The sequence below is a fragment of the Natator depressus genome, chromosome 11, assembly GCF_965152275.1.
Source record: "Natator depressus isolate rNatDep1 chromosome 11, rNatDep2.hap1, whole genome shotgun sequence".
NCBI classification, from domain to species: domain Eukaryota; kingdom Metazoa; phylum Chordata; order Testudines; family Cheloniidae; genus Natator; species Natator depressus.
This window is the reverse complement of record NC_134244.1, coordinates 16,813,488-16,835,643: the sequence shown is the minus strand read 5'-3', so window position 1 is coordinate 16,835,643 and position 22,156 is coordinate 16,813,488. Positions and strand designations below refer to the sequence as shown.

At 38.7% G+C, this 22,156-nt stretch overlaps 1 protein-coding gene across 1 annotated transcript in view; it reads left to right on the top strand.

Moving 5' to 3' along the window:
- The window catches only part of ACTR3 (actin related protein 3), a 51,613-nt gene that overhangs the window by 9,095 nt on the left and 20,362 nt on the right, over positions 1-22,156 (top strand). The window contains exon 2 of the mRNA XM_074967235.1: positions 20,112-20,167. Within this exon, the coding sequence (XP_074823336.1) occupies positions 20,112-20,167 (56 nt within the window). The remainder of the gene's footprint in view (positions 1-20,111; positions 20,168-22,156) is intronic.

The window sequence follows — 22,156 nt, the reverse complement described above, 5'->3', positions numbered from 1 at the left end:
TCCAGTGGTCTGGTTTGCACCGTCCATAACATCCCCTGTGTCTAGAAACACTTTTAGACTACCGTCTCTGTTTTTCTAGTTTGCATCCTCAGAGTATTTTGTCTGGGATAATTTGAAATTGTGTGTTTCTCCTTCAGTTGCAATGTTAAGTTTCCATTTTTGACTAGTAGTAATTCAGTCCTATGAATTTAAAGTTATTTAAAACTCAACATTTATGATTGAAGTAGTTGCAAACCAAAAAAAAAAAAAAAATCAAAATTCTTGAGATAAAGACCAGTCCCATACTAGCTAATAAGTAGAACTTCACTAGTACAGAAGTTCGGGGCACTGGATTGAAGAAACAGTGCCCACTGAAAGTTTTCTTGTCAGCAAATTGTGAATTTTAGTTTGATGGTCTCAGTTCTTGCCTAGACTTATCATCCCATGTCTGATTCTTAAGAACATTTGAGAAGAGATATTAGGCTAATTAATTTCTTCTATGAACAGCCCTTTCTTCCCGTGTCGTTTCGCAGTAATTCAAGTATTGAGGGGATTCCAGAGGCTTCACTGCTTCCTGACCAACTTTTATCTGCTCCAGCTGTAGCACAAAATCTGTCTTACAGGAGAGGATTTGCAATTTATTTCCCTTTTTTCTCTTCTTCAGGAGAAATGAAAAATACACTCTTCTTGGGCTTCCCAACTGTCCTGAATCTCCATATTGATTCAAATACAGCAACAACATAAAAGACTGAAATTAGTCTTCAACAGTCCCACAGCTTTGTCCACACTTCTTGTGGTCACTTCAACATACATATGTAAAGACTAAATATGTTCTCATTTTTTTAGCAGTGATGTGCCGAAGGAGGTTTTGTGATGCTTTAAAAACAGCTGATCCCTGTCCACATAGTGCTTGCACTGTTGTAAATGTCCTTCTTAACTGTGGAAAGAACTCTGATACTGCTTTGAGTGCAGTATGAAAACCCTAAATAGAATACCACCAGGCACAACTGATGAAAAATTTAGTATAAAATTTTCTACTGTAGATAAGACATTACTGGACTGCAGATTTTCCACGTCTCCTTTCTGGAAAGGATCAGTTGTGGGCCATTTTTTGGATGATTTAATACATCAAATATTGCTGGTCGTTGAACATCATTGTAAACTTTGAAACAAATGAAACAGTACATTAGCATATGTATTTTGTACTGTTTGTTGTTGTAAAAGCTGCTACTGAGAGTGTACCTGAAAGGAAGTAAAAAGAAGCAGCATTTGTGTGGACTAGATATAATTTATTTGAGTATAATTGTTTCAGTTGTAAAATGAATGTTGAAGACTCTTGTTTCATCTAGAGTGTGGTGATTCTGCAGTTTAAGGATGAAAGACTGTAGAAATGTGTAGTAGATTTTATTCACTGATAAATTGTGCATCACATAATATTTTGCATATATGCTATGTGAAAAAAGTAACAGTGTAGAGTAGCAAGGGAGTTAGTCTATAAACTTCCAGTTGGCTTGAATATCCTTACTAGTTTTATCCATTTTACATTGTGTAACCAGTCATTAAGGACATCTACGTAATCACTCTTGTCTTAACGTTTTGTACCTACCATCACTTAAATTTTTTCCTGTAATCTTTTAGTTAATGAAAACTTTTCTCTCCATTTTGTTTTGTGTATTTGATGGCACTTTCTGAATAAAGAAAAGGAGTACTTGTGGCACCTTGGAGACTAACAAATTTATTTGAGCATAAGCTTTCGTGAGCTACAGCTCACTTCATCGGATGCATTCAGGGGAAGATACAGTGGGCAGATTTATATACAGAGAGAACATGAAACAATGGGTGTTACCATACACACTGTAATGAGAGTGATCACTTAAGGTGAGCTATTACCAGCTTGGGGGGGGGGGGGGGTTCTTTTGTAGTGATAATCAAGGTGGGACATTTCCAGCAGTTGACAAGAACGTCCTCCTTTTCTTCTTGCGAATACAGACTAACATGGCTGCTACTCTGAAACTTTCTGAATAGTTAGTTTCATTATTTGTGTCAGTGTGTCAAACAGCAGCTAGGGAGACATACTTAAATAAGGTACAATTTGGAAGGGGCATTCGAGTAGAGTAGTACGTGAAGTTACTTTTCCCTCATTTTTAAAAATTAATTATCTATAGATAAAAATACAAAATAGTAAATTTTATTCTAGATATTATGGAAGAAGTAAAGTGTTTTTTTTTAAAAGGGATTTTAAGTAGTGGAGGTAACGGTCTACAGAATGTAATATTGACTCAAGACCTACAATTTGTCCATAAAAAAACCACAAAAAAACCCACCCCCAAAACCTGTAATGAGGAGAGAAAGCAGCAATCCAAATGAACTGTGAAATATCTGAGTACGGCAGCATCACAAAAGGTGTTACCCCACGGTTACATCCTACTCCACAGCTATTTAATATATATGTAGAAGATATAATGAGGGAAAGTTTTGAAGACACCAGCCAGGGCATATCGGTCAATGGCATATACATCAGCAACATTAGATATGCCAATGACCTAGTTTACCCATCTCTTTCACAAGGGAAGAACTTGAGAACATGCTTATTGCTGTGAACAGTGCCAGCAAGAAATACGGAATGGTGATCAACATTAGAAAGACAAAAAGTATGCTAAGTAAACGGTAGCACACAAGGTAGGCAACACCAATACCTCAATGCTCAAGTTAAGAACATAACATAAAAATGGCCCTACTTGGTCAGACCAATGGTCCATCTAGCACAGTAACTTTTCTTCTGACCGTGTCCAGTGCCAGATGCTTCTGAGGGAATAAACAGAACAGAGCAATTATTGATTGATCCATCCTGTCATCCAGTCCCAGTTTCTGGCAGTCAGAGGCTTAGGGACATCCAGAGCATGAGGTTGCATCCCTGATCATCTTGGCTAAAAGCTGTTGATGGACCTATCCTCCATGAAGTTATCTAATTCTTTTTTGAATGCACTTATACTTCCGGCTGTCACATCATCACATGGCAACAAATTCCACAGGTTGACTGTACGAAGAAGTACTTCCACATGTCTGTTTTAAATCTGCTGCCTATTCATTTCATTAGGTGATCCCTGGTTCTTGGGGATAAATAATACTTGCTTATTTGCTTTCTTCATGCTATTCATGATTTTATAGACCTCTCTCATATTCTCTTCCCCCCCTTAGTTATCTCTTGTCTAAGATGAACAGTCCCATTCTCCTTAATATCTCAAATGGAAGCTGTTCCATACCCCAATCACTTTTGTTGCCTTTCTCTGTACCTTTTCCAATTCTAATGTATCTTTTTTTGAGATGGAATGACCAGAACTGCACACAGGTTTCAATGTGTGGGTGTATCATGGCTTTATATAGTGTGCATTATGATATTTTCTGTCTTATTAGTAAAGGGATAGATGGTTCCTAACATTGTTAGCACTTTTTTTTCTTTCTGCTGTTGCTACACATTGAGTAAATGTTTTCAGAGGACTCCAAGATTATTCTTGAGTGATAACAGCTAACTAGACTGCATCATTTAGTATGTATAGTTGGGATTATGTTTTCCAGTCTGCGTTTCTTTGCATTTGTTAACATGGAATTTCATCTATCATTTTGTTTCCCATCCACCCAATTTTGTGAGATCCTTCTGTAATTGTCACAGTCAGCTTTGGACTTAACAATCTTGAGTAATTTTGTATCATTTGCAAACTTTGCCACCTCACTGTTTACCCCTTTTTCCAGATTGTTTATGACTATGTTGAACAGTACTGGTCCGAGTACAGAACCTTGGGGGATCCCGCTATTTATCTCTCTCCACAGTGAAAACTGACCGTTTAGTCCTAGTCTTCATTTCCTATCTTTTAATCAGTTACTGATCCATAAGAAGACCTTCCCTCTTATCCTTTGACTGCTTACTTTGCTTAAGAGCCTTTAGTGAGGGGCCTTGTCGGAGATTTTCTGAAAGTCCAAGTAGACTATATTAACTGGATCACTCTTGTCCACAAGTTTGTTGACACCCTCAAAGAATTTTAATAGATTGGTTAAGCATGATATTCCTTTACAAAAGCCATGCTGATTCTTCCCCAACGTATTGTTTCATGTGTGTGTCTGATAATTCTGTTCTTTACTATTGTTTCAATCAGTTTACCTGGTACTGAAGACAGGCTTTCTGGCCTGCAATTGGATTGTCTCTGGAGCCTTTTTAAAAATTCAACTTCACATTAGCTATCTGCCAGTCATCTGGTACAGAGACTGATTTAAGTGATAGGTTATATACTACAGTTAGTACTTCTGTAATTTCAAATGAGTTCCTTCAGAACTCTTGGGTGAATACTCTCTGATCCCGGTGACTTATTACTGTTTAATTTATCAGTTTGTTCCAAAATCACCTCTGTTGACATCTCAATCCAGAATGGTTCCTCAGATCTGTTATCTAAAAAGAATGGCTCAAGTGTGGGAATCTCACTCACATCCTATGCAGTGAAGAACAATGCTAAGAATTCATTTAGCTTGTCTGCAATGGCCTTATCTTCCTTGAGTACTCCTTTAGCACCACTATCATCCATTGACTCAACTGATTGTTTAGCAGGCTTCCTGCTTCTGATATACTTAAAAAAAAAAAATCTGCAGTTAGTGTCTTGCTAGTTGCTCTTCAGATTTTTTTGTCCTTCCTAATGACATTTTTGCATTTGACTTGCCAGAGTTTGTGCTCCTTTCTATTTTCCTCAGTAGGATATGCCTTCTAAAGGATGCCTTTTGCCTCTGACTGCCTCTCTTACTGTGCTGTTTAGCCATGGTAGTATGTTTTTGGTTCTCTTACTTTTTGGGGTATACATTTAGTTTGAGCCTCTATTGTGGTGGTTTTTAAATAGTTTCCATGCAGTGTGAAAGCATTTTGCTCTTGTGATAGTTAAATAGAAGTTAAGAGACAAACTTCATCTTTTTTTTTATAGTTCCCCTTTTTGTAGTTAAATGCCACTGTGGTGGGTTTCTTTGGTATTTTCCCCACTTACAAGGATGTTAAATTTTATTATATTATGGCTGCTGTTACTGAGTGGTTCAGCTATATTCACCTCTTAGACCAGATCCTGTGCTCCGCTTAGAACTGAATCAAGAATTGCCTCTCCCCTTTTGAGTTTCAGGACTAGCTGCTCCAAGAAGCAGTCATTAATGGTGTCTAGAAATTCTCTGCATCCCATCCTCAGGTGACATGTACCCAGCCAATATGGGATCATTGAAATCCTTCATTAGTATTTACTTTTCTGTTTTTGTAACCTCTTTAATCTCCCTGAGCATTTCACAATCACTGTCGTCATCATGGTCAGCTGCTTGGTAGTATATTCCTACTATCTATACCCTTATTCAAACATGGAATTTTTATTCATTGAGATTCTCTGATACAGTTTGTCATTTGAGATTTTTACTTTTTTTGACCTTCTGCTTTCTTTCAAATATATATGCCACTTCCCCACCAGCACAAGCTACTTTGTCATTCCTATATATTTTGTTCCTCTGGTATTACCATGTCCTATTGATTATTATCGTTATCATCATCATCATCATCATTTCATAAAGTCTCTGTGATGCCTGTTATATCAATCTCCTCATTTACTATCACACACTGAAGTTCACTTACCATAGTACTTAAAATTATAGCATTTGTATACAAGCACTTGTTGACAAATTTTATATTTACTTGTCTGCTTTCATGTGATGTGATTGAATGGCACTCTTTTTCATTTTACTGTTTGTCTTCAGTTCCTACTTTGTTGTGGAACAAGTGAATAGTTTCCCCTACTTGGGGAGTCTAATAACATCAGACAGAAGATGCGATTAAAAAAAAAAAATCAAGATCAGGATACAGCTTACCTAAAATGTATTCAGTAACATACAAAGACTTCCGTGTAGTCCAAAAGTTAAAACTGCATATCCGCACTAGATTGCTGATGTGCTACATTTGGTCACCCCTGCTGTACAGATGTGGAAACTGGGCTCTTAAAAAGGACACTGACACAACTCGGAGGTTTTGAGTTGTGGTGTTACAGAAGAACGTTAAAAATTAGCTGGATCAACAAAATGATGAATGATGAGGTGATGAGAAGGATGAATTTAAAAAGAGCACAATTATTAGAGACCCTGTGCAAAAGAATATCATCTTTTTGGACATATTGTTCGCTTATCTCAGAGTGACTCAATTTCAGTACTCATACTATCAGACAAGATTCCAGGCAAACCAGGAAGAGGAAGAAAGAGAACCACCTACATTGGAAATGTTGCTAGATGGACTGGTATCCCAAGGAGAGTGGAAGCTGTGTCGTGACTGAGAAAAAAGGAAGGCGGAAATTGACAACCTCTGTATCAGAGATATCACTTGAAGGGAAGGGAGAGAATGTTCTGCAGGCCACAGTAATGCAGACAATTCATGTGTAGGAGGCAGCAAGTTACACAGATTATTCACTGTTTCATGCAATTATGAGGCATTGCTTCAGTTTTATTCTCTGTTCCTTTCCCTCCCGCGCTTAATCCAAAATATGCAGCTTTAATTTTAATTATTCACTTACCGTATCGCTTATGAACAATTGGTCTTGTCGTGGTAAAACCTTGTGATTTCTAAGAGAAGTAGGTGGTGAAGAAAATTTTCAAACTGCGGTCTGTTTTGTTTTTGTTACCCCTTTGAAGATGTCCTATTTGCATATGTCACGGTTACATGGCTGATTGGACCTGTGTCCCAATTCTGGTCTCTCTGAGTACACCCCTGAGGTGTTAGGTCTAGTGCTGTGTTGTATTAATTTAGATGGAATATATGGGCCCAAAGAGTTAAAGGTGTTGAACATGACCCTGAAACTGCCCAACATTGAACAGTTTTAAACAAGGTTCGGGGTTTGTTATGCAGAGACCTCTAGCATGCTTAATACCATGACAAACATGTTACTGAAAATCTTTTTTAATATTTTAATAAAGATACAGACAAGAAGGAAAAACAGTTAAAGCATCTGAAATGTTAAGTGTTAAGTACAGTTTGTCATTTTAACAACATCCTTTTGTTCCCTTTCACTCTAGCTGGGGAGAGTTTTTAGAAAGAACCCCCTTGTTTGATGGTCTTAGGTGATAACTGTCCTTTTTGGAGAGAGAAGTTAGGTGAGATGGGCTGGAGCAGTTATTGCTGCCATTTTAAAGTCTGATCCCGTTTCCTGGATATGACATACCTAAGGGGAGAGAGAGAACAACTACTCAGATTTAAAAAAGCACTTGTGTCTCTGGAGTTGACTTTCACTTGCAACCTCACTGTTGAAGAAATGCGGACGTGGCATCTGGTCTCAATATCTGCCACTCTGAGACCTGGCAAACATTTGCAGCATTTGGCTATTAAGAGTTTTGCTTTTAGATGACTCTTTGGTCGCAGTCTTACAACAGTGTTGCAGAATATACAGTCTTGGCTGGCTAAGCCAGACTTATTTAAAAAAGAAGAAAAAAAAAAGAGAGGGAAAAGAAATAAGGTGGGGAAGGAAAAGACACTGGGTAGGGAAACAGGACGAGACAACAAAGTCTCACGCCCCAGATGGAGTTCAGGATTTAGCTAGAGGTAGTGGAGGTGGCATTGTCATCTGGATTCCTCTTCTTGGACCAGTCTGGTCAGGATATGTCTCAGGATCAGGATGACAGTCATAGTGGTGTCACAGTTGATCTCAGGGTCCCTGGAGATGGTGGAGGTAGCTGCCATTTTGTTGAAGCTCACTCCTTCCCCTTCTTTTGCTCAGGCAGCATTGTAGTTTTTAGCTTTTATCATTCTATGGAATTGGAACATTTCATAAACTTATCTGCTTTCTCACAGCTTGAGTTGCTAGTGAGGTAGGCTTGCCAGGCCTCCGTTGTCACTACCACCCTTACCTGTCTTTGGGTTGAATTTCTCAATACTCTCTCTCCTCTCTTGAGTTAAAGGAAAAGAAAAGACCCAACTTGTATTCTTTTCAGGAACTCGGTGGTTCTTGGGACCCAGCCTGGTCTCAGTTTTCTTTCCAGTGTGTGTCCCCTCATCCATTCCCTCCTCTGATTGAAACTCCTTTTCTCAGAGCCTCCCTGGTTATGTCTTCGCTGCCGGGTTAGGTCAGGCTTCAGCCTAACCCTGCTTCCATCCATGCAGGAAAACCCTCTAGCTGGGGCTTGAGGGAGTCTCAAGCACAGTTTAAGGGCATTGGCTGGGGTCAGTTTTTGCTTCAACCCAGGCTGGCAGCTCGCCTACTTTGCAGTGAGAATGAAGTTAAGCTAATTAAACCCAGGTGCTGTGAGTCCTGCAATCCTAGCCTCCAGTTCCCCTTGAGCTGCGCTTTGTCTGCCTCCCTTACTCTACACTGGGAATCACCTGTGCTGCCTCAGCATTTAACCCGAGATTTGCCTGCTCCATTTCTGCTGTGCTTCCACAGCATTTGAACAGAGGTGTCATCCAATAAATTCTCTTCTCGTACTGCCTGGAAGCTGACACCAATCTTCTGCTGGTGTGATATAAGTAGGACCCATAATTTGGGAGAATACACCCAAAAGAACATTTTTATGTTTAGTGGACAGGAAAGAAACTGAAAGGTGTATATAAGTCAGTCAGGTGTGCCACAAATCACTTGGCTTGCAGATTGAAATCCTTAATGACATTCGCATTAAAAGTTCTTGTTGCCAAATGTTTACTTTTTTTCTTCAGAATTGTCTGCATTAATAATGAGTAACTCCATTTGGAAGTTATGTACGTGAAATATTGTTCTCGTGTCACTGCCACAGACAGCACCGCCATGCTAGGTGTGAGAGAGCACCCTGCAAATGAATTGATAGAGCAGCCCAGTTTCTTGCACCGCTAAGAACTATGGGATATCTCATCAGAATTCCATCCCAGCGTACGGACTAGTACAGCACCACTGGATGCAGTTATGTAAGTCTGACACAGGTAGCAGTTTTTTGTAGTGGGGATATTCCACCCAGACTATATTAACTGGTTTAACTGCAGTGGAAACCACACTCCCTGTTAGCGCAATAAAACTGTGGCTTCCCTATGTCCGCTGATTCAGGCTTGCAGAACTATAAACATAGATATTTGGGCTCAGACTGGAGACCAGGCTCTGAATGTCTGCATTACAATTTTTAGCCTCGCAAGCTTGAGTCAGCTGACATGGGCCAGCAGTGGGTGTTTTATTGCAGTGTATGTCTGAGCCCAGTTACCATTTTCTCAATGGCTTCTATTACAGGGCCTAGGTGTGAAGTCTTCCTTTTGTCTCTCTGTTTTTTTCCACTTGGCTAGTCAGGCCATTTGAGAGAATGTTGCTGTGATGTTTGCTTCCTTATTTGGTAGCTAGACCTATTCAGGCTTCGTGGTTTTCAGTTGCAAGTCTTGTGACTGAGGGGACATGTGCTGAAATCTGTACTCTCCCTGACATTCCAATAATATCAGAAATCCTACACCTAAAACATTTGGGGGGACAGATCAGTATTTATTACTAAGCACTCCCACATTGGTCATGGCATATAATAATGGTAACTTGTTTAGTAATTGTTAATGATTTTAAGTGGTTGTTCAGTAGTTCATAGGCTAAAAGGAGGATACTGTCTTCCATTTACTTTCAATTATCGTTTGGAATTGGGTAATACTTTGGAGTAAAGTCTATATTGGCATGGGGATTTATTTCTGATAATACCTGAGAAGATCAAATATTTGATCTGTATTCAGAGTAGCAGCCGTGTTAGTCTGTATCCGCAAAAAGAAAAGGAGTACCTGTGGCACCTTAGAGACTAACAAATTTATTTGAGCATAAGCTTTCATGAGCTACAGCTCACTTCATCGGATGCATGCAGTGGAAAATACAGTGGGGAGATTTTATATACACAGAGAACATGAAACAATGGGTGTTACCATGCACACTGTAACAAGAATGATCAGGTAAGGTGAGCTATTACCAGCAGGAGAGAGGAGAAGAAGAAAGAAAGAAGAAACTGGGGGGGGGGGGGGGGGAGAAGAAAAAAAAACCCTTTTGTAGTGATCAAGGTGGGCCATTTCCAGCAGTTGACAAGAACAAGAATGTGTGAGGAACGGTGGTGGTGGAGGAAATAAACATGGGGAAATAGTTTTACTTTGTGTAATGACACATCCATTCCCAGTCTTTATTCAAGCCTAATATAATGGTGTCCAGTTTGCAAATTCATTCCAATTCAGCAGTCTCTCGTTGGAGTCTGGTTTTGAAGTTTTTTTGTTGAAGAATTGCGACTTTTAGGTCTAATCGAGTGACCGGAGAGATTGAAGTGTTCTCCGACTGGTTTTTGAATGTTATAATTCTTGACATCTGATTTGTGTCCATTTATTCTTTTACGTAGAGACTGTCCAGTTTGGCCAGTGTACATGGCAGAGGGGCATTGCTGGCACATGATGGCATATATCACATTGGTAGATGTGCAGGTGAACAAGCCTCTGATCGTGTGGCTGATGTGATTAGGCCCTATGATGGTGTCCCCTGAATAGATATGTGGACACAGTTGGCAACGGGCTTTGTTTCAAGGATAGGTTCCTGGGTTAGTGTTTTTGTTGTGTGGTGTGTGGTTGCTGGTGAGTATTTGCTTCAGGTTGGGGGGCTGTCTGTGAGCAAGGACTGGCCTGTCTCCCAAGATCTGTGAGAGTGATGGGTCGTCCTTCAGGATAGGTTGTAGATCCTTGATGATGCGTTGGAGAGGTTTTAGTTGGGAGCTGAAGGTGATGACTAGTGGCGTTCTGTTATTTTCTTTGTTGGGCCTGTCCTGTAGTAGGTGATTTCTGGGTACCCTTCTGGCTTTGTCTGTTTCTTCACTTCAGCTGGTGGGTATTGTAGTTGTAAGAACGCTTGATAGAGATCTTGTAAGTGTTTGTTTGCTTCTGTCTGAGGGGTTGGAGCAAATGCGGTTGTATCGTAGATTTCAGCTGTAGACAATGGTGTAGTCTGCATGAAAGCTGGAGGCGTGTAGTTCAGTATAGCGGTCAGTAGGTTTCCGGTATAGGGTGGTGTTTACGTGACCATCGCTTATTAGCACTTTAGTGTCCAGGAAATGGATCTCCTGTGTGGACTGGTCCAGACTGAGGGATTTTTTGTTTTTGTTTTTTTTGTTGTTTTTGTTTGTTCTCTCTCTCCTGCTGGTAATAGCATACCTTACCTGATTACTCTTGTTACAGTGTATATGGTAACACCCATTCTTTCATGTTCTCTGTGTATATAAAATCTCCCCACTGTATTTTCCATTGCATGCATCCGATGAAGTGAGCTGTAGCTCACGAAAGCTTATGCTCAAATAAATTTGTTAGTCTCTACGGTGCCACAAGTACTCTTTTTCTATTTGATCTGTAGTTACTCATGTTAGTATGTAAGCCCTGTGGCTTTGCTTAATATTTGTATATAGTATGCCAAGAACATTTTTACTCCACTTGCCTAGCCAGATTTACATAATCACATCCTGGAGTAGCGATAGCTGAATTATTATTTTGTAAGTAGCAGCTCCCTACTGAATTTGGGTAATGTTAGCTGTTTTAAGTAAATGCTAAGATTCTGATTACCAGATAGGAACAATTGTTGCATGCAGTGTTGTTGTAGCCATGTTGGTCCCAGGATGTTGGAGAGACAAGATGGGTGAGGTATCTTTTATTGGGCGAACTTCTGTTGGTGAAAAAGACAAGCTTGCAAGCTCCCTACAAACCAGGATACACTAATTCGAAGTGGTACAAGACCCTGCCACAACAAGAGATGCAAAATCCACAGACAAATCTCCATTGGTACAGTTATCAACCCCTGCACAACACACTTTTCAAGATCCATGGGTCTACGCATGCCTGTCACAACCTGTAGTGTTCCTCATCCAGTGCGCTAAATGCCCCAATAGCAACTGGGTGAAACCAGACAATCACTACGATTCTCAAGTGAATTCACACAGGAAAATGATGAAAGACAAAAACACCATATCACCTGTGGGTGAATGCTTTTCACAAAGCGATCATTCTATACCTGACCTCTCAGTCCTCATCCTCAAAGGAAAGGTGCACAACACCTTAAAAGATGACACTGTGAGCTTAAATTCATAATTTTGCTAGACACTAAAAATCTTAGGGCTAGTCTATGCTGGCAACACTAAAGCGCTGCAACGCTTTAACGTGGCTTGTGTGGTTGCGGCGCAGTGCTGGGAGAGAGCTCTCCCAGCTCTCTCAAAAAAAACCCACCTCAACGAGAGGCGCAGCTACCAGCGCTGGCGCACTGTTTACACTAGCGCTTTCCAGCACTGAAACTTGCTACGCTCAGGGGGGTGGCTTGGTTTTTTTTTTTAACACCCCTGAGCGAGAAAGTTGGAGTGCTGTAAGTTGCCAGTGTAGACAAGCCCATACACTGAATAGAGATACTGGATTTATGGCTTGTTACAACAATCTAACCCACTAACAACCCCCCACCCTCTTTCTTCCCTATGACTGGACGGGTGTTAATGGGCCACTTCACCTTGAATAGTCCCTTGAAATGTGTTAACTACTTACGGTAAACAAGCGTGTCAAATCTTATGTTTAGCAGTGACAGTTTGAGTTATGCTGCATCTACACTAGAAGAGCTACAGCGGTCTAGCTTCACCAATGCAGATGCGCCACTGTAGCGCTTCTGGTGAGGAAGTTCTAAGCTGATGGGAGAGTTACTCCCGTTGCCAACTATCCCGTTGGCAGTTACTCCACCTCCCACAAGAGGCAGTTCTCCCGCTGACATAGCACTGTCTACACTGGCGCTTAGGTTGGTGTAACTCTGGTGTGGATTATTCACACCCTAAGTGATGAAATTTATTCTGAAGTGAATTCTAGTGTAGACAAGGTCTTCATTTCCCAGACCTGAAGAAGAGCTCTGTGTAAGCTTGAAAACTTGTCTGTCTCACCAACAGAAGTTGGTCCAATGAAAGATATTACCTCACCGATCTTGTCTTTCACAGTAGTATTTTTAGTATTTTTCCCTTCTTCTAATGAAGAAAAATAAGTAGGTCAACAAGAACATTTAATAATAGGTAGCTGAATTTGGAGAAAACTATCTTAATGACAGCTTGACCAAAGAGGATCATAAGATTATTTTTCCCTTCCAGAAACTTGAAAACCATTAATAATAGTGTTCTGTAATTCAGGTCATACAAGGTGATCTACCTCCCTATTATGTTTTACATTCATTTGTGTGGATTTGGTACTGTGGCATCTTAGAAGAATGTTATAGAACAATATAACTTGATTGGAGCAATGTGTAATATGCTATTAGTAGTACAGAATTCTGTTTGGGAAAGTTAGGGGAAGAGAACTCAAAGTGCCCACCTTCCTCCCTGTAAGTCAGTCCTGACTGAGAGAGGTCTCCAAATCTAATAAGGTTTTTCAAATTTATAGAAAGTACTTTTAGGGTGTAATTTGTAATCAGTGGTGCTATATCAGTAGTCTCTTCTGCAATTTTTCTTATATTGGGATCTTTTCAGTAATGGAGAAAGGGACTCAATTACTAGTGCAAATAGGATTGAAGACAGGGTGTGTCTCATACTTCATTGATTCATACATTAGTCAGACACATCTTGGTTTACATGAGTGGCACTAGGGAATTTGTAAAATCCAGTTTGCTTAAGGCGTCACTTTTTTTTTTTTCAGTGAGTAGAATCTTTCAATTTTAACATCAGCATTGGATGAGTAGATCTGGTAAATTTGAAAAATAGTTATGCAAAGCTAGAGGGTGCTATTAGTTATATAAAAAGTAATAATTAAAAATGTATTCATTATGACTTTTTTCCCCTGGTTTTTTCTCTTTTCTTCCTCACTTTTCTACCTTCCCCTCCTCTCTGATGTCTCAATTTTTGACCACTCCATGTTAGCTTACGGAATAGTATCTGTAAGTCTAGTCTAGTTTGTTAAAGGTGAATCCTCACTTTGAGAGACTACATTGGTAGTACAGCTGATAACAGGCCTGTTTTTGCACTTTTGAGTGCAATAGTCAGGTCAGCCTAACCCCAGAGTAGATGTGAGTAGGTCAACAGAAACATTTTTCCATCGACCTACCTACTGTCTCTTGGAGAGATGGATTTACTAAATCAATGGAAAAACCCTTTCCATCAATGTAGGAAGCATCTACACTACCTTGCTGCAGGAGCATAACTGCAGCTCTGTACATTTAGCAGCTGTAGGGTAGATATGCCCTCAGAGACCAAAGTAGAATGAATGTTTCTGTTCTAACAATTAAAAAAACCAAAACCCCAACCCTTTATTTTTATTTTTAGGAGTCAGGCTGCTGTGTTCTAGCTGAATAAGCATTGTGTATTTTTAGATCTGCTGATCTGTATGCTTTGAATGCAGCCTTTTTATTGAAAATACATCTTTCATCTGGCTATATTTTTCTTTCAGTTTTCAGAGAGTGTGTGTGTGTATACTGGACTGTTTCCTACACCACAAAACTACTAAGCAGCATGTTGCTATCTGCAACAACTTACTTTTTGTTTTTCTTAGAATCTGCTGAGTTTGATATAAAACTATTTAACTCTTTTTATATGCTGAGACACTTCTTGGCTTTTTTCTGTGTTGGATGTTGCATTTGATGAGGCTTTAGCTTTTTCAGGACAGAGTATAATTTTCCAGCACTTACTGACACTATTCCCAGAAGTACAACTATTCAGAACTTCTTCCAGTGATCTCAGAGTTCTTTACAAACATTAATCTTCCTCACTTTAGTGAGGTAAATATTTTCCTTCTTTTACAAATGGGGAACTGGCCATAGCAGCAGTCTGTGCCAGAACTGGAAATAGTAACAAGTTCTCCTGAGTCCCAGTTTGCTTCATTAAGCAGAAGTCCATTTTTTCTCCTACGTAAAAGTGAGCTGGATTCTGTTCTGATTTTCACGTTACCAGCAGACTAGTTAGTAAATTGCAACTGTAGGTGCAGCTTCTGCTCAGTGTTCATACAGGTAAAATGGAGGGTAGATGCTTACCCTGCAGACATGTCATTTTTAAAAAAACTTAGAATCAGAGACTTGATTTCAAGTTTCAGGGTTGTATGTGTGTTTGGCAGTTAGAAGAATCTTCCTTGTATCCAACCTTGAAGTTCCAGTATTGTGTTTTGGTCTGGTATCAGCTGTGACAAAGTTCCTCCTCTACTTTGGTGGGTCTTGTGCTTATTGGCGGATTTGCTCGCCTTGGAGTTTCACAGCAGCCCTCAGTTTGGCCGCTTTTGTGAATCCACAATCCAGGTCAACTCTTGTGTCTGACCAGGGGTTGGGAGGTTTGGGGGGAACCTGGGCCTGCCCTCTACTCTGGGTTTCAGCCCAGGGCCCTGTGGAATGCTGCTGTCTAGAGTGCCTCCTGGAACAGCTGTGCGACAGCTACAACTCCCTGGGCTACTTCCCCATGGCCTCCTCCCAACCCCTTCTTTATCCTCACCATAGGTCATTCCTCCTGGTGTCTGATAATGCATCTACTCCTCAGTCCTCCAACAGTATGCGTTCTCACTCTCCGCTCCTGGTGCCTCTTGCTCCCAGCTCCTTACATGCGCACCACAAACTGAAGTGAGCTCCTTTTTGAACCCAGGTGCCCTGATTAGCCTGCCTTAATTGATTCTAGCAGCTTCTTGATTGGCTGCAGGTGTTCTAATCAGCCTGTCTGTCTTAATTGTCTCCAGAAGGTTCCTGATTGTTCCGGAACCTTCCTGTTACCTTACAAAGGGAAAAGGGACCTACTTAGCCTGGGGCTAATATATCTGCTGTCTATTACTCTCCTGTAGCCATCTGGCCCGACCCTGTCACACAGCATAAATAGGAGGCAGGTCTAGATCCTAGGAACTGAGCCCACTGCTCTAACTAGTAGACACGTTGCCTCTTCTGTCTACTTTTTTAGTTGTCAGTCATACCACACTTCTTGATGAGACGTTCACTAGGAGTGTCTGATGTGAGAAGGCTTGTACAGGTAAAAAAACATCTCGTGCCCTGCCAGGGGCTTACCCCTTACAAGCCACAAATCAAGTTTGGGAACCCCTGCTGTAGATACTCATTTAATTGATTTTTACCACTTGTAGTTATGAAAGCTTCCAACAGTAATTCAAAGTGCATTATAAAATTCTGAAACCTGTCATCCTTGATGTGAAAAGTTAAACATGAGCACAAGTAGTCTTTAAGTAAAATGAGCTAATTGTAAGGTTAAGTCCTGAATGCCCTCCAAAAGCAAGGGTAAAATAGGCATTCTGCACAGAAGTAATTTATAAAAACTTAAAAGAAAACCGAGTGCTGGTTACTGTGTTATACTTGTTGTTTTGGGCATTAGTGCATAACCCTACAATTTTCACATTCCTTAGAAAATACTAGCAGTTAACTTTAAAGTGTTAATTAGCTTTTCTAATAATACATATATCTAATATTCCCTTTTTTTGAGTGAACATTGCTAAAAGAATGTCTAACAGTAGGTTTAACTAGCCATAGTCAGACGGGTAATATACAAACTTCTTTGCGCTACTTTTCTAGTGCTGTTCGGTCAGCAACACCCATGCTAACCTGGATTTGGACATCTCTTAAGGATAGCTTTTTTCCGGTCATGACAGATGGAGTGAGTACTCTGATGCTAATAAATGGAGACTAGGAAAAGATAAATCCTCCTTTATGACCTGAATGGAGCTCCAAAACGGAAAGGCCAATATAATTGTACTATATGTACATTTTAAGAATGTTTTATTAAACAATTCTAAGAATACATTGTTCAGCATGTGAAACTTGCTCCTTTGAACAGCACTATTATTCTTATAGGCCAATACTGCTATTCTGTTTTATATATATTTTCTCTTTAAAGCTTAGCTTGGATGTAATTAAATATAACTACATTAAAATAGTGTTGAGTTCAAGACTCAAAGCCAGAAAAAAAATCACAATGTAACACAGTGAATTTCAACCTATTTGGGCACTACAGCAATTTTGGATACTGTTATTAAGCCAGTGCTTCTCTTGTAGTAGTGTTGTTTTAACGCCTAATAGGTGTGATCATAATGGATGCTTCACTGCTGCTGTGGGTCTTTCAGTCAGTGAGGAGAGAACATGAGGGCTAGACTGAAGGGAACTGGGAAGGAGATGTAAAAATGATTGGGGGTGAGAGAAATGATATAGTCCCAGTAACAGGCCTTTACTTATCATATTAATACCTTCATGTGAACTCAGAGTAGTAATGTAGAATAACACAAACTAGATTTCTGTATTAAACAGTTAACTGGAAATTGAAATTCAAGTTGAAACCTGTGCTATAAAGTAAATCTCTGAGCAATCTGAACTCTCAAGGACACATTGGAGGAGAAGAAATTATAGTACAAGGAAAGAAATGAGGCTGAGTTAGGTATGGGGGGGAAAAGCCTCAAAATAGTCTTGGAACCTGTATGAATATAGGGATACAGTTACCTACAGATAGGACACTGTCTGCTCTAATGAGAGCTGTCCATGCAGAGAGAAGTACCATGCTAGTCTAAGTTTGAATACATCTGTAAAATAATTTCACATTTGGAGGTAAGAGATCCATGAGACTGAACACAATTCGCTAAATGTATGCAAGGTAGTTACTAAGGAAGCACACAAATTATGTGGTGGTCATTACTTTTTGAATACAGTAGAATCTCAGTTATCAATAAAGGGTGGTTGGGGAACTCAGGAGAACTCTCAGCAACTGAATATGGAAGTAAACAGCACAGCTTTAGGTTCAGATTTGTTCTGTAATTAAATTTGTGTTTAAAAACAAAACTAAACAGACACAACTTTAAGATCTTTTAATGTGCGTGTTATAAAATCCATAAATGCTGGGGATCACACGTTTCTTACAGCAAACTTTGGTGTTTGGACAAGTGAGGCTCACCCACTGTCTCCTTTGGAAATAGATATGTCTGCACCACAAAGAAAAACCCGCATCTGGCCCCTGCTAGCCAACTTGGGCTCATGGGGTTTGGGCTCCAGGCTCAGAAGTCTACACAGCAATCAAACAGCCCCACTGCCTGAGACCTGGGAGCCTGAGTCAGCTAGCAAGGGCCAGATGCGGGTTTTTCTTTGCTATGTAGACATACCCATTCATTAGTTGAGAGACTGAGGGCCAAATGTGGGATAGTCCTTAATGTACAGCTGAAGATGGATCCATTAACTGTCTTCTGCTGGTATTCCAGTTAACTTCTGTTGTGAAATGGTAAACTTTTGAAAATGATGTTTAAAGTGGAAGTGCCAAAACTTAACTCTAGTTCTGTATAAGTAGTAATGGAACACTCACCTGGTCTTTAATTATTTTAGTAACTGGACATCATTATAGAATTTTTAACACAAACATATTAAAGATCAATATTTTTCTGAGAATGAATCCACAAGTTCAAATAGATTTCAGAATAGCATATAACACGACAGTGTGTCAGCAAAAGCGGTTCATTTGTTTCCATCATTCTCCACTGTATTAAGTTCTAATATGATCTCCTTGAACATCAGTCAGACCAATCTTGTTTTGCCTATTGTATTTTATAGAAAAATTAATTTTCCTTGCATTGGTCAAAATTAACTTATCTAAATGGTTCTTATCTACATAGCCTTTGTAATAATTCTGACTCTAGTTTCACAAAACAACGTCCAGTGTTACATTCTGTAACACTGACATTCTGTGATAATAGTTCTGTCATCAGAAGAGAAATTGATCATCTTTTAAATTGTGAACATCGTGTTGATGCTTAACTTCATACCAATACGTGTCCAAGATCAGAAAATATGGAAACATTAGTGATTAGATGAACAGAACAACAGCCTCTGAGATTAGCATGAACAAAAAGTAATGGAGCAGCACTCCTGCCCATGGCTTGTAAAACCAACATGTTCCTGTCTGTTTTGCAAGACTTCTTGAATTTTTGTTGATGTGGAGTTATATACTTTATTAAAATTTGTGGTTTGCCATTATGTGGTTTGCCATTTTCTCTGCCTGTATTTGAAATGTCAAATCTATAGAGATGCCTGTATGCTGCTGCATATGTTTTGTACTTTTAACTGATTGTTATATAGTCAATGCAACCATCTGACTATATAGAGAAATGGAGAAAATTTGGATGCACCCTTATTTAAATATTGATAAATAGGTACATAGCCTGCAATGTTTAGGTGTAGTGCATAGTTAGTTTACTAATTTAAACACTTCATCTGTGTTACAGCTAGGTCTTAATTTTACAGTGTGGTTATCATTTGGTCCAATACATCAAAAGTAAGAATATTGTAATTAACTTTTCAGTGGTAGCAAATCGTTTGCATGCTTTTAAGCCAAGATGTTTATTACAGTTTTGCGAACTCAGTAGAATCAGATGATATTTTCAGGCATTTTGATATTTGATATATCTGAAGTTCACCAAATTGCAATAATATAAGTGATGTATGGTACACTGAATAACATTAATGTCCAAAAGACACTATAGGGATTGAATCTGGGAAGTATGGATGCATAGTTTTCCTCATCTATGTAAAGTAAAAATATTTTAAAATCTGCATATTCCATGTGTGACTCTGAAAAGGTCTGTGTAATTTGTCACTCAGGGGTAGCTTTTTCACGTCCCTAAGGGACGTAACTTATACCACATAAATGGTAGTGTAGACATAGCCCTAAAAACTTGTTTTCTTATTTCATAAAAATATTCTTATGGAACTGGTGAATGTTGGACAGAGAAGAGCAAACTTACAGTAACTTGCTGTGAAATGCTGACTCCATTCCTCAACAGTGATAAATATAATTTAAGGAAAAGTTAAAATTTTAAGAAATTGTAGTTTCTCTCTTGATGCTCAGAGGAGGGTGGGGTTTAATATTACACATTCCTTTCATGCACATAGCTATGCTTTTGTAAATATTTGTTTTCATGAGGATGTTTTTCCCTGAAGTATATAAATAAGGTTAGGGTTGTGCTTTAAACAGTAAGATATTTTAGAAAAACATTGTCAGTTTCAGGCTTGATTTAAGTGATTCAACTCCATTGGAAGTCTCAGTTTGTGCCTTTAAGACTACTCTTAAGAAAGGTATTTAACCAATATTTCAGTGGCGTTATTCATCACATATATCTTAGACTCACTATTGATGGGAATATTAATAACATAACCCGTTTGCTTTTTGTTTTGTAGGTATACAAAACTGGGATATGCTGGAAATACAGAACCACAGTTCATCATTCCTTCATGTAAGCATTTGTTTACACATGCACTAAAGTTCATGGTCTGTTTATTTTTAAAATTAGAAAGGTGGCCAGGAATACAGAATCACCATGCACAGGGCTGGAAGTGGAACGTAAGCATTTGTCCCTGGGCTTTAGGTAATTTTCCTGAAAATGTAGCCTCAATTTATGCAGAAAGTAAGCTTTATTTAAAAGCAAAACAAAACCTAGCCTTTGAGGTTGAAAGGCTGGTATAGGAGGCTGGCTTTTAAGTAATAGTAGCACAGGTATGGTTCACCTTTCAAGAGACCATGTAAATATTTCAAGTTGTGACCATATATAACTGGAGAAAACAGCCTAATTTACAACTTTTTGGTATGTTTTCATATCTTCAGTTCTTTTGACCTGATGTATTTTCCCCAGACTTTTTCAGTGTTTCCATTAACAGTTTCCCAACTTAAGTTTTGCAAATGGTACTTGTAGAAACTGATTTTTTTTAACTTTCTTTTTTCGTGTAAAATTTACATCTTTATTCCATCCTCTTCATGAAGGGGTTCCCGGTGATTGTTGCCAAACTGGAGTAGAATGTAGAATTCAATTAATTTCCTTTTGGAAGTCCATCTAGAAGGTTAAAAGATTTGGCACTATGTCATTGATCACCTGGGCCAAATCAATCAAGTATCAATTCTTGGTAGAAAAAACTAATCAGCACAAATGAATTTCACTGAATGAGTACCAAATGGAAACAGGATAAGAAGCAGTAGTGCTTAAAAATTATTCTTGCAAAGTAAATATTGTGGCTAGTTTGGGCTGTCTTGCTTCCTTGGCAACAAAATTTTGTATGGGAAACTAAGCTTGATGCATTTAATATTTCTTACTGTTCCCCTGATTTACTCCAGTACTATAGATCCATTTCTTTTCTATGTGGGTTTTTAATTTGGAACTATCCACCTTTTTTGTTTTTGTTTTTGATCATTTTTGCTTTTTTATATGTTTACTTGATATATCCTCTCCAGTGTACTATCCTCAGTTTTGCTTTTCCCCTTAAACCTTCACTTTCGATGTTGCCTTGTCAGTACTGCCTATTTCACGAAAAACTAGTAACTGCTAGCCAGTTACTTCCCTTTAGAATTTTAATGTTAAGTGTGTTGTGGAAATTGCTATTTCTCAACAGGACATTGAGAACAGTATTTAGGAGCTAATGTTGGATTTACAGAAAATGTTGCTGAACAAATGCCTTTAACTGAATAATCCACTTGTCATTCTTTTTGCATTATAATATTAAAGATAGACTTTTCACTTCAAATATGGACATAAATCTACTTACATGGATTAGAATATTTAAAACTTGTATTTGTATACTCCCGGATATTCAGATGTTTCTTCTATTTATTCTTCCTGCATCTCTTCTTCCTTGCTAGTAATTCTAACATGATCATAATGGTCTGCTTTAGACATTAAATACTGGAATGGGAATTACCTAAGAGATAAGCAGGGAAATTATGTAACCGGTCATCAAGAAAAGAGGATAGTGGCACACATATATGTTAAATCTTTGAGGAAATAATGGATTTTAAATATCCATGAATAAGTTCAGTTATTTGTATATCAAACACAAAAATTACCATACTGTGGAAATAGCTGCAGTCTAAATGGGACTGCTTTTGAAAGTATCGTAGTGTGCAACACTATCATTTGATGAAATTAAATATTTCGTCATCTGTCCTTTAGGCCAATTTATATAATAATTACACTAATTGCATAATAAACTAATCCACCACCTAAAATGGGGTAAAATAGAATCTGTAATCCACATTAGATAAATTTCAGCAGTACATATACATAAAATCATACTGAAATAAGTGAGGCTCTCTTAAAAGCTTCTATATTTTTAGCTTCTTTCACGCCACCTTTGCTATTTTAATTTTTTTTCTTTTGACTTTAAATATTGGTTATTGCTCTCTATTTGATTCTTTAGGGGGGAAAAATGCTTACTATATAACCAGTTTGAGCAGC